The 13,560-nt window shown below is 40.0% G+C and overlaps 1 protein-coding gene across 1 annotated transcript; it reads left to right on the forward strand.

Annotated features, from left to right (window-relative positions):
• The first annotated feature begins 4,065 nt into the window (after positions 1-4,065).
• On the forward strand, positions 4,066-11,379 carry LOC119732182 (leucine-rich melanocyte differentiation-associated protein-like). Its single transcript, XM_038205606.1, has 7 exons — positions 4,066-4,300; positions 7,657-7,757; positions 8,137-8,263; positions 8,686-8,825; positions 9,267-9,393; positions 10,117-10,207; positions 10,686-11,379. Exons 1-7 carry the CDS (start codon positions 4,169-4,171, stop codon positions 10,763-10,765), a joined length of 798 nt encoding a protein of 265 aa, XP_038061534.1. The 5' UTR covers positions 4,066-4,168; the 3' UTR covers positions 10,766-11,379.
• Positions 11,380-13,560: the final 2,181 nt, after the last annotated feature.

A 13,560-nucleotide genomic window follows, 5' to 3' on the forward strand; every position in this document is an offset into this window, starting at 1 on the left:
CTGCTGTAGGCATGGCTATTGGGTTCGGTCTGAAGCATCGTCGGGCTGACTTGCCGACGGAAGTTGTTCAGCCATGGGTTGGAGATTCCAAAGGACACTTCAGGTCCCCCCCCCCCATTGCAAAGTCCGGAGAGGTTATTTTTGACAGGTTCTCAACCCCGCGAAAACCAGTGACTGCTGATTTTCCATAGCGCTACGCTCTGACTTATAGAAGGCGCCCTGCAGTAAAAACAATAAAGGCCACGGACGTACGTGGTTTTCGGGGCGCGTAGCAGGAATTGGGGCGGTTACAATTATTGACAAGACCGGTTCAGTTGGTTTTTGTATTGCATTATGCCAGAGTTATAATAAATATATGAACTGGCATAAGCATTAAAACTTTCGAGTTGGGCGATACACAATGTGGCAACGTGCAAGATATTCATTTTGTCATATACCACATCAAAACGAATACGAAACATTTGAAAAAGCTGATAATCATGTTTGCCTTGAAGTATTATGATGCATCGAGTGGCACCTCATATGCTGTTTTATAGGCCTACATTGTTTAGAGTAAACTGTACAATGATTATTACAGAAAGGGCAAAAATGCGCGACAGAATAAATCGCACGTCGCTCAGTAGGCAATACCAACAAAGAATGATATATGCACTGCATATAGGCCTCAGCCAAACTTTACCAATTCCTCAGCCAAACTTTACCAATTAATTGTACCTACCTATTCTGCCGTGATTTCCAAAGTTTTCCCGCGAAATAACTGGGTCTGCTGTCTGCGATACGTCATCCTTATCAAGAATACTATCCTGTGATAAAGAAAGAGAGGGGTTTTGAGGTCGTTTCGTGTGCTGAACTTCGGAAAGTCGAAACTATGTGACGACATGGCGTCCAAAGCCATAATTTGCAAAATGAATGATCATGTACCTAGACACCTATAGAATTCAAACGCAGTCGCCCGAACAATAGAAAGAATTTTTGCATGCCGACCGGCGCCAGGCTATTGTCTTTCTGAGATGCAGGTACGCATGCGCAAGTTTTTAAAGTAATAACGCGGTTAGAGGGTTTTAGATTTAATTGATTTACAAATTCGGCAATCATGATAAATCTTTTAAAAACCTGACATGGGCAATATTGTAATAATTCTTTTATTGAAACTTCCTGTACCGTAACTAGGAACAATCAGTTATAACATTTGGACAAATTCCTTGCATCCCTAGACAATGTCACGTCACGAACTTTTTCAGTAAAGCGAAGCTCTTAAGAGGCCATACTTTTATGCTTTAGTCCTGTGTCCTTTGCGTATAACTTCGAGATTGAGGGGCTGGTTAAGGGGGGTGCAACTGTGCATGGCATTAAACTGTAAACCTTTCCATCTGTACATAACAATTCAATCTATTTTAATCTTTTCCATCAGCGGCGCCAATTTCATTGCCGCATCGGCCATCCACCCCAACAATGACCTCTCCAGACTATGTTTTTCTCCTGTATACCCATCAAATCAATAAATTCTATTTTATTTTCTCTTCCTATCCCGGGGAGATTTTTGGGTGAATGTCCTCCGATTGTGTCACGCGTCCCATAGCCCACGCAGGCAGGCCGGCCATATCGTGATGGGTTATCGGCGTATCTCGTGCCCACCCCTTCGCCGTCGCCCGCGCCGTTCTCACCCGACCGCTATCAGCTCATCGCATCATCGCTGTTCGTGCCCTGTCTTCGATCGGTTTACACATATACTGAGGAAAAAATAAAGAAGAGAAAAAAAACACGACCTTTTTGCAGTTCCTTGCATTTTTTTTTTTTTAAATCTCCCTCTTCCATCCCGACGACTGTTCTATTTCGATTTGAAAAAAAAAAAAATCATGAAAGGAAGGAAGACTGACTTATACTTAAGTATTTCCAAACATGAAATGTTTGAAATTAGAGGTTTAAATCTATTTTATACTGTATCGTGCATTTACATTTTCTTGGCATTTCGCATATCGGGAAAATTGCTCATGACATTAATTAATAAGTTGTGCTGTGGAGTTTTTAACACTTTGTTAAGACCGTTTGGAATCTGGATGCTGAAAATTAGGCCTACCCGAGCCGAAGGAGTCAACCTTTTCATGCGATACTGGAAAAGTGGCTTTATCGATCGTTGAACCGTTTCACGTGACGGGCTCTCGACCAATAGGATTGGGCAAACTGTCTTAGGTATTTATGAATATGATATAAAGCAAAAAAGAAAAGAAATCTGAATCAGGCAGAAACAGCACTGTCACGGTTGACTAGTCCCATTTGTTCTAAGCAAACATCTTTCTCATCTTAGTAAAATCGGTCCTCACGCCGCCGCCATTAAATTTGCCCCTGAGACTCTAATATCCAGGGGCTTTCAAAATAACGGTTGATCGATACATTGCAATGCAATTTAGCGCCATAAAGGTTTCTTCACCCCCGACCATAAAGTTCTTCTTTTTCTTCTTCTTTTTCATGATGGTTAAGGCTGCATACACCAGCAAACGCTGAGCTTACAGCGTGCGCCCACGTGCCCCACGGACAAGCCTGGCGCCTGGTTTCTGCTCAAACAGTTAATTTCTTTCCGCCCGGGCTATATCAGATCAGGTGTTTTGAGACTATTTTTTTTCTGAAGATGGCGATGGATGAGGCTTGTGCCGAGGACACGATGAGCAAGGGGCGAAGGGGGGGGGGGGGATCGGCGTGATTCCCCCGGGCATGTGAGTTGAAGGCTTAGCATTCACTGACCTGACCAGCTGGCGTGCACGACGCCGTAAAATATTACAGGGACATTTTCTTGGAGAAATATACAGTGCCAACCATTTATTATTTCCGACAGAGGGCGCTAGTGGTAAATCTGGGGTGCGTTTTGGCGGTCATAACCAAGACTTGGTGCGGTGGTTTCTCTTTGGTTAATTGTTTTGGGGATTTGAGTATTACATGATCATGCGTAATTCTAACTCAATTAAAATTGCTGAAGAAATTCACCGACAAAAAACTACCGAACCAATTCTTGGTTATGACCGCCAAAACGCACCCCTGGTCTTTGTTGCTCAGGAATTTTGTACAACTTACTAGAGCCAGAGGCTGTTGCATGTGTAGTACTATGCAGAAAGAAGAGGCGTTCTACTTCTAAACATATTGACTTTTTTTTCGGAGACGCGGCGTGGTTTGTATTTGAAAACTGAGGTGTTTGGGCGTGTGTAAACCGGGCCCTATACCGCAAAATTATTGGGTAGAATTTTAATTGCATGCTGAATTCTCACCCAATCGGCAATCCTAACAAAAATAGGCCTACATTCCTTTCATTTCTAACCACTGTAAAACACGCCACCAATAAAGCACTGGTGTTTCTTCACGCTATCAACACGTCCGGGTCCGTAGTCAGTTTAGTTTTGGCAGCAGAAAAAGCGGGAAACACAACTGACAATTCTGCCGATGCAGGGATGTAGTGTAATGATTATGCACGGTGAGGCAATGTTGATCAGCCTAGAGAAAAGGGCGGGAACACGTGGGCGGGTTTAAACTTATAACTAAGAAACTGGGTGGTCTTCACGTTCTCCAAAGTATGGTAATGGTAGTTTGATACGACTTGGATTGCCAGAGTGCACCATGGTTTTGGTTTTTGAGGTTTGCAGTGTTTTCAGAAGAAAAACTAATCCACCTCATTCGGATCATTCTCAGTGATATCATAATTGGAGTTTTGGTGTTCCATCCAAAAACAAACACAATCGAAACACAAAACGGAGTTACTGAATTGTTTGAAATATTTATAACTTAATTACAGCCATTTTGGGTACTTACCGAAATGGTCTTGATGTAGGGAATACAGGGTAGCCCACAGGTAATAATAATCCTTGCACAACTGCATAGCCAGAGTTTCCAAAAAAGTCCGAAATCACACTTTTTCCCAGTGCTCTAGTGTACGTACACAGGCGACTTAAATTGCCTGTAAATATTGAATAGCGCCACCCAGCGAGACCGAAAGTCCAATCTTTTTCGCAAAGACTAGTACTTTGACGTTTGACAACAATTATCTAGTAGAGTTAAACCAGTCTGGTTCCGCAGTTTGTTGTTTGCAGATCATGTGATTCGTTCGCCACAGAAAAAACCACAATACGTTTCCGAGGTCGAATAGTCACGGAAAATGGAAACGGATTTGGTCGTCTTCTGATGAATGGATTCAACAAAAACCTACTGGTTGGATCAATTGAGGGCAAATCGGAAGAATATGGCGAACGTTACTGTGACTGAGAACGGAGAGAGTGGGCAGAACGAGAGTTTGGGACCGATAATCGAGGGGACACAGGTTGGTTTGAACGTGGACTATGGAGGAATAAAATTCCTCCATGGTCACTGACGTGATGGTTTGAAGATTCCGGTGAACTTTGCAGTTGCACTTAATTATTATTGTTGGAAGAAAACAGTATAATCCTATAGGCCTAGCTAGTAAAAAGTAAAGGTAACAGCTGAATAAATGTCAATTAATGTCACACCTTTTGATGTCATTATGATTATTGTGTACGAATTGTCAGGATTCCCTGATTCTTTGAAAAAAATAAAATTGCGGCATACAGACTACAGTAGAAATAGCACGAGTAACTCCAGCTGACATGCTCATCAGGAATTCACATGTTACATGTGAATTCCTGATGAGCATGTCAGCTGGAGTAAACATGCTCATCAGGAATTCACATGTTACATGTGAATTCCCGATGAGCATGTCAGCTGGAGTTACTCAAGCTACAGTACAAATAATTTTATGTGAAGGTCAGGTTAAACTGAGTCTGATGAAAATCAGAGTAGGTTAAAGTACGACATACGTGTACCTAAGTAATAGTCTGTTTTTACTAGCATGACTAGTGTATCTGAGAGTTATCAAGTTCAGGCAAAATTTTCCATGGCTTGTTGGCCTACAAAAATATGTTCATGTCAACCAAAAGTCATGTCTGTCTCGTGGAGAAAGAATAATGAACAAGGTAATGTTAAAACAAAAGAATTATTTGAGAAGTAATTGTTCCTCGAAGAAAGTACTCTGGGTCTTTGCTGCAGATTGTTTTGGTTCTTCTAACAAGAGATGATCTGAAGCAAGCAGGTTGTGCCATGGTTGTGCCAACAGTCCGTCCTTTGCTATAAATAGACCTGATTGCTTCACATTTTCAAGTGTTTTATTTTTGTGAAACTGAAACTGGTAACCAGACGTTTTGTTGTGATTGATTTAGAAGAATGAACTTCACTTCAGTTCAGTGAACCCTTTATTGAAGTCCATTCTTTTCAATCAATCAAAACAAAAACTGAAGATGTTTTACAATTGTGTTGAGATGTGTAACTGATCTGGATATTTGTATACAAACAAAATTAAAAACCAGGTTGACTTTGCATAAAATGAGTACAGGACACCAACTTAACAAAATATGATTAAAAATAAAAAGTACTATATTTCTAAATAAATATACATAAAGGGAATGTACAACATTTGCTTTTGCTGCAATTTTCAGAAAACAATGGATTTGGAGGATCAGTTTGATATACCTGTAGCAAATATTGCTAAACTGACTTGTTTCATGTTTTCGGCTTGTGAGAAGCTGGAAAAACCATCATGTTCTTGTAGTCTGGCTCCCTGACCCCACTTAAGATGAAACGGATCAATTTATAGACTTTAGGAAATTGTAAGGTCAAAGAATCAGTCTAGCAGGCTTGTACCCCTTCACAGGTGTGTAATCAATTGCAAAGACTATGCGATATTAAAAATTAGGTACAGTTTTTGAAAAAAGCCAGTTTTTTTCCAACGCTGGTCAGCCGACCAGCGTTGGAAAAATACACTTTTTCTTGAAAATGTCAGCACACCAGGAGCCACAATTTTACAGGATGCTTTTAGACTGTCATACATTGTACCCTAACAATTCAGTAAGAGGTATTCCGTGATAATTTGATAATTTCGTGTTTTTATGTTTGCAAATGTTGTATCTTCCCTTTAAACAAATTGAGGTGTACTTTTTATTCATGACATTTTACACATATACAATGTATTAATCCAGGAAGCTGTGCATTTCCATGGAACAAACAGGAAAGAAATGTGAAAATCAAAGATTCGTTCCTCCAAGATATCAAAAACAAATCAGGAGTTTTTTAAATGTTGTAGAATTTAGGAAAATAAATCCCAGTCACTATTAATTTCCATGGATTTTGATGCCCATGAAAGTTGATTTGTACACATAGGCCCTAATGGCTTCCTGCAGAGTGGAAGATTGTAAAGAATTCACTACATTTCTTAGTATAATTTCCTAAAGGGTTCGGAATAACCTGACCTTCACATACCTACATTGATTTGTACACAAAAGATATTGCCAAGCTCCAGCTATAAACGTGTGTAGTTCAGTGCAGACCTGTTGTAGGATAAATCTCTGTTGGTCATTGAGGCTTGCATGCTATTGTGAAGTGTCGTGGAGCGAACAAGTTTGGCAGTTTTTTCTTTACTTTCTCACAGTCAGAGGAGGGGATATATGGTGTAGAAAACCATACTGCAGTTGAAAATGAGCAGTAGGATCTGTCTGTCTGAGATATTTATTTATGTATTTTTTGATGTCAGCAAATGGCAAAACTCCCCAATGGAATTTCAGTCTCATAAATTTTAAAAGATATTAATGGATTAACAGGAGGCACTATTTTGCTTAGGTAAAAGAGTTTACCCCAAACCAAATAGTGTTACCCATTGTTTCTGTCATATTACAAAGGTTTAACAATATCATGTTTACCAGTCTGACTTTTTGAAAGAACGGTATCCAACATTTATGAAAATGTTTTTTAGACATGTACAACACACTAAATCAATAAAGAGAAAACAATACTATCTTCATTAGCAATGCAAAGCAGACAGAACCTCATGCCTTTTTTGAGTTTGTAAATAACAATATTTATTTGTTTTCAATGACAGTCCTCCTTGTACTTAATGCACACTGACGAGTTCCATACCGTGCACACATCTACAAGTACATGATACCTTCTGGTTAATTAGGGCATGTATTGAGCTGCTGGACTTCAGCCCTTCTGTTATTTTTTACCATCGTCAATATAGAAATGAGATAACAAAGATAAATTGGTTGCATCATTGTAAGGTACACTGGTCACATGACCATGATAAATATTGATTATCGGTAAAACGGCAGTAGTGGAAGTGGCAAAGTGTGGCACATGTTGACGTACAAACGCTGTACATGTATTGTATTCTAGTTCTAGCATGTTCCTGAAGTTGTGTTCATTCAAGCAATATAAATGTACCAGCCCTGAAAAAAATATAAATTTAAATTATAAAGTGCTAATTTCAAATGCTACATACTAAAGACCTTCTCATGACATTGATCAACAAAAACTAACCCACTATTCGAAGTATCATTTGCTGGTACAATATAAAGTGTCTTTCCAGTAAAAAAAAAAGAGTATATTTTAGTTTGTCAGGAAAATTTTTTTCAGAAGGGTACATTTGTAATCATTCTTTCTAAGACATGTGCACACTAGGAGCAACTTAAGTCCCATAAGTTTATGTATATATTTGTTCCGATGTAAATTAACCATATGTTAGAATCGTTTGTACAGTTGTATTCGAGGCAATGTCCGAATTTATCCATCAGTTATGAATAGTTTTTTTTATTCCCCCACACTTCCCAGCTGTCATATCTTGAACACAGTGCAACAAGGATACCAGACGAGCTGGGCCAATGGTACGGCAAGCAAGTCACCAGACTAGACCTCAGTTTCAATCACATCAGGTGGGTCCTCAATTCACTCTTAAATGTTTGTTAACCTTTGTTTCGTCTCCGGCTTCTACTTCATCCCTGGCTATAAACTCGTTGAGATTCCTTGAATATTGAACCCCTTCACCGCCCAAAAACTGCCTGTAAAATTGGTAGTGGTGTTTTTTTAGGGAAGACTATACAGTAGCGGAGGTTGACCCCTAGATACCTCATAAAACCCTGTAAAATTTCTAGGTAAATCTTTAGTTACTGCCCCTTTAATTAATGTTGCATTCTCCCCTTAATCATCCCTTTCTGTGACACATAAAAACAATAAGCAATGATTAGACTATATATTTATATGGGTAACAAATTTCTAACAAATTTAAACGGTTTGATGTTCCGTTCTCTGCAGGTCGTTAGAAGGTCTGGAGAGGTTTATCAAGTTAGAGGAGCTAGTATTGGATCAGAATGAGCTGAACGACTCGATCAACATCCCGCCCATACCAACGCTACAGACACTAGTACTCAACAAAAACAGGATATCCTTTGTATTGTATCATCTCTCTCTGCCGTACTGTAACATCCTAGATTCTTCAAAATCCAGATTTTGTAGGGTCCAGGAGGAGAGCCCAGCCACTATTACTGTCCATGGGACTTGGCACCCCTTGATAGGGTTCCCGCAAAAAGTGCAGGTTTTTGGGAGATTACTAAAAAAAAAAATTCCCTTGGGAGTTTTGCTCCCAATCTTTTAATATTTGCAAACAGGTTTTTGAGACATTTTTAGGATCAAGGAAGTGAGAACTGTCGTTCACTCCCTGAGATGTGGCGGGATACCCTTTAAAACCTAAAAAGTAACCAGAATTGTGTCAGTGGAGGATTTAGTTTCCGTCAATGAAAAATGAGTACATGTACCTAAATTGTTTGAGATACTGAAGTGTTAACCTTAACAGGAGTTTCTCACATCAAAGATCTAGAGCGTCTTACAGACCAGTTGAAGCAGCAGTGTCCAAATCTGACCTACTTGAGTCTCCTCGGGAACGAGGCTTGCCCCAACGAGCTGTCGAGTACAGACAAAGATGAAGATGACTACCAGAGATATAGGTAAATATTGAAATATAATTTGTTCTTGCTACTTGAACAAGAGAGGGGGGCTCTGTCAGTAACAATGATATTTTGCTTGAAGGACACCTGCACTTAGCTAATTCACCAGGCATGCAACTTTTCCACGGATCCGCTGATTTCCTTGTTTTTTTACTTCTTATGAATGCCATTACAAATTTAAAAATACTGTTCAAAGTCTTGTGTGGTTTAGAATTTCCTTGTTTTTTTCTCTTAATTCCCAGTTGCATGCCTGGGTTCATACATTTTGTTCACTACTGTAATTGCTTTGGTTTGCTTTGAAAATTTGGTCAAACTTTACCGACCTAAACTAAAGTTGTTGAGTCTGAGGCGTTTGACTCAATTCATTGATCAAAAGAGGGCACAAAATGCTGGCGTAAAACAGGAAATATTTATTTGACATATTTACCTCTTGTGTTTCAGATACTACGTGGTGCACAAGTTGCCAGGGTTACGCTTCCTAGATTCCAGGCAGGTGACCCAGAAAGAGAGGAAGGAAGCAGACAGGGTCGGGTCCTACATGAGGGTCGTCCGAGTCAACTCAGATCAGGTAATGAAGGTCAAGGATCAAGGAAGCAGGGTTACTAGTCATGCTCTTGTACGTGACAATTCTGGTAATTTTAGATCAACGATGCTGTTGTCAAGTTCATCAGGCATGCAAGTTTCCTCAGATCACCTGATTTCCTCGTTTTCCACTTCGTATTTGTGCCATTAACCATTGAAAAAGATTGTATAAAGTCTTGTAAAGCTTGGCATTTCCTCATTTTGTATTACTTTCCAGTGACATGCCTGGCCCATCACAAGTCCACACAACAGTAAATCTCAAGTATTTACATAAGTCCTGTTGCAAAAATGTGGGATAAACAAAGGAATGTTTGTCATTTGAATTACTTTGTGACTTGACTTGACTCGACTTGACTTCAGGTATTGGGACTTGTGATGGACTTGAGATGGACTTGTGGTGGACTTGTGATGGACTTGTGATGGACTTGAGATGGACTTGTGATGGACTTGTGAGGACTTGTGATGGACTTGTGATGGACTTGTGATGGACTTGTGATGGACTTGTGATGGTCTTGTGAGGACTTGTGAGGACTTGTGATGGACATGTTATGGACTTCTTGAAACATGGTCTACTTGAAACCCCCTTTTTACATTCATTAGCACCCAAAGCTTCTTGGAGCATATTTTCGCTCCAAGAAGGCTGCAGAAGGATTCAGTGCACCTGTTTTTGTCTTCTCTAATGAGCCTGTTCATTTGGTTTTTTTTGTAGGATCTGAACAAATCACCAGATTCACCAGACAGCAGTCATCATTCATATGGCCCCTTGCCGGACACCATAAGACCTAGTGATAACCATCAAGGTATGAATCTTTAGCCTCTGTTAAGAGAGGGGGGGGGGGAGGAAGGAGCTAGGGTGTTTTTAATGGGCTCCATGCGCTAATAACTTGAGTTTTCTTGGTTATGCATAATTTGGGTTTTCACGAACTGACAGGCAAGGCTAGAGTCGTTCTGTTTGTTCTCGCAATCTTAAACCCATCTGAAGTATTGATTTTCTAATTGACTAAGAATGCGGTAGAATCGACAACCCTACAAGTACATGGATGGAGTAAAATCGTGTCAAACCTTTCAAAGCATTTGTATTTCCGCCACAGTGCTTGGGTGTCAGTTCGTGTAAACAAAAATAATCATTTGTGCAGCTTCACGAAGTGCGCGCACACAGCGTGTACGTGTCAGTTCGTGAAAAGAGTGATGCAACGTGTGTTCTATCTTTGAATTGAAAATTGACAATTTTGTGATGAAAAGATTCGCTGAAGACCTCTGTTTATCTCTCAACTACAGGGACGTTTGGGAAGTGTCGCTATGTATACTACGGGAGACACTCGGAGGGCAACCGGTTTATTCGCAACAATGATCTCTGAGATTGAAGTCATGAGGGACGTTTGTTTACTCTTGTCTTGGACAGATAGATGGGCCAATCTTTTACTTATCAGACTAAATTTTTGTTTTACAATGTATTTCATTAAATATTTCTTTCTGTTGCCCTATATTGTAGTGATATATTACTTTTTGCATCCAGAATGGGCCAAAAAAATACCATCACTTTTTTTTGTGTGAGCAGAATTTTGAACCCAGAAGTGCCCAAATGTTTCAGAGGAGCGCCCTTCTGCATCATTTTAGCTCAGAGCGTCTTCTCTGCATGTATCTTTCCTTGTATTTGTTATCTTTTCTTTTCTAACTTTACATTATGAATCTTTATTTGCCCTGATATTATAACGGACCTTTCAGTCTTGGGCCCTTTAGCACAGAACTCCATGACTTATTCCTTTTTGCCAGTATCGTTGGGTCTTGTGGTTTTTCCCTCAGAGAATCAGTTTTGGAAGTGCGCCCTCTTGCAGAGTAATTTAACCACAAATGGCAAACCTACATGGAAATAAGAGGAAATGCACATCTATTCATACCCCGTAATGAGGTAACAGCGCCCTCAATTGTTCAAAAATATGTAAGGCTTTGTCTGAATTACTTGGCTACGGCTGGACATTACACACAAACCCATGGAAGCCACTGCAGTCACTTCCTATAGACCAGTGTGTTATTTCTAGCCGTAGCCATAATTCGCAGTAGTGTGTAATTTTCAGGGGTGTGAAATCTCAGCTTTAAAGCTGATATCAGCTTTTTTTGTTTTGGATTTCAGCTTTTTTTCAGCTTTTCCCCTCACTTGCCGTGTACAAAAGTATAGGGGATTTCCAAAGTTCAGCTTTTTTACACCTTTTTCAGCTGTTTTCAGCTATTTTTATCAGTGGTCACTCACACCCCTGAATTTTGATGGCCCAAGCCGAGGGATTCACATAAGTTCACTCAGAGAACCAAAACCAAAGTGCCCAGTCCTGAAAGGCTTAAATTACATGAGTGGCAGGCTGTTCCCCAACCCATCCCAACAATGAATTACAATATTACCGGGAATAAGCTTGCACCCCTGTGGGCATGTACACAGCAGATCTACTGAAAGTGTCCGGTTATTGACTAGATGGTGTGCGATCCACACTTGTCCCGATTCTCTTGACCACATGGTTGCTTCAGCTGCTGAGTATTGCCCCGGGATAGATTGATCTTGCAAATCAGGATTTGTAGTTGGAGCAAACCCATTGCAATGACATTATGGACGCTGTGCCAATGTATTGTGAAATTTGAGCACGGACTCATTGGTTGTATTGTGCATGCCTAAGTAAAGATAATTGGAAAAGAGTGACAGGTCATGTGTTGAAGGTTGGAGACCAGATTTCATAGGAGTCCAAATTTCATATGACCCCGAATAGGAGATGGTGTTCTGCTGCCTGCTCACTAGGGGTGCAACCAAGTAAATAGGCCAAAAATCCGTCCGCCGAGCCAAATCATTCAAATTATCGATATTAGAGAGTTCAGAGAGCCATGGCATTGGGGACATATGGCACTACACCTATGGTCTGGTCTTGGGGCTTCCAATTTTGATAATTTCGGATGCGATTGGGTCCGAAAGTGGTACTATTTAGCCATGTTGTGGAGGGATCCTTTTTCAAAACGGCTACTTTTCCAGTTTGGGAAATATCCGTTTTTGGGGTGGTCTTCTTTGGGTGAGAATTTTTCCAAAAAGTCATCGGTATTTAAATGTTTTAGTAATGGGGATTTATCACTAGTTTCTATGGGAATTTATTTACTGGGTTGCACCCCTAATAATATTGTAATATTGATAATATTTAAATGTGTATTATTTCTCGACTTTTTGAGTCTATACATGTAGTTGGGTTAAGTGGTCTTAGTTTAGCTAATTTTTAATTGTTTTTAAAAAGTGTTTTCCCTTAGCTTTCCTTAATCGCTTACATTTAATGAGGTGTTTATTTATCAAAGGTATTCCATCACTATATTTGTATATATTAACAAAATTTATGTTGTGAGCAATTACTTTTTGATATCAAATGCTATATGTATTTGTAAATTATTAAATTTTATGACATGTATTACCTGCCTCTGCCTTCATTGATTGCAATTGGCACTTTTTAACCTCTTTTCGGCGAAAGACTCGCATGTGCTTTTTTTTTTGGGGGGGGGGGGGGGCATTGCTACGCACTCTTAAACATTATAGGCAATATTGTGTTAACATGTGAATTTTTCTTACTTCATATTTGACTCACACAAATGAGTCTCTTACCGTTTCTATACAATGTGTCAGATGAACTTTCAATTGTCTTATTTAAGTTCTTAATCTTGTCTAATTCTTCTAAGCCAGTATAATTACTCGTCATATAGTTCTCATATTGCCCACAATCAGGTGCGTATAACTACGGGGCACGGGGGGGGGGGGGGGGGGCACGTGCCTTCCGGGGTGCCCCCATTTAAATTCTCGAATTGCACTATACAAGCAATATACCATACCTTTAGTGCCCTCTTGAAAAATTGATGCGCCAACAGGTGCCCCCCCCCCCCCCCCCCCCCCCCCCCCAATTACGCCGCTGCACACTATACATGTAATTGCTAGACTATACTTCGTTGCTTCGTAACAATTATGGAAAATTTGCAGAATGTTAACACATTGTGTTGGAAAGCAGTGGTTTTAACGCTGAGGCGGATCGAGGTTGACAACCATGCAGGCAGACAATAGAAAATAAGGATTGCAGCCTACCTTTTCTATGGTATGTCTGCATTTTCATCAACCTAGATCCACCTCGATAATCCTTCCAAT

Source organism: Patiria miniata, unplaced genomic scaffold (genome assembly GCF_015706575.1).
Source record: "Patiria miniata isolate m_02_andy unplaced genomic scaffold, ASM1570657v1 HiC_scaffold_24, whole genome shotgun sequence".
Classification (NCBI taxonomy): Eukaryota; Metazoa; Echinodermata; class Asteroidea; order Valvatida; family Asterinidae; genus Patiria; species Patiria miniata.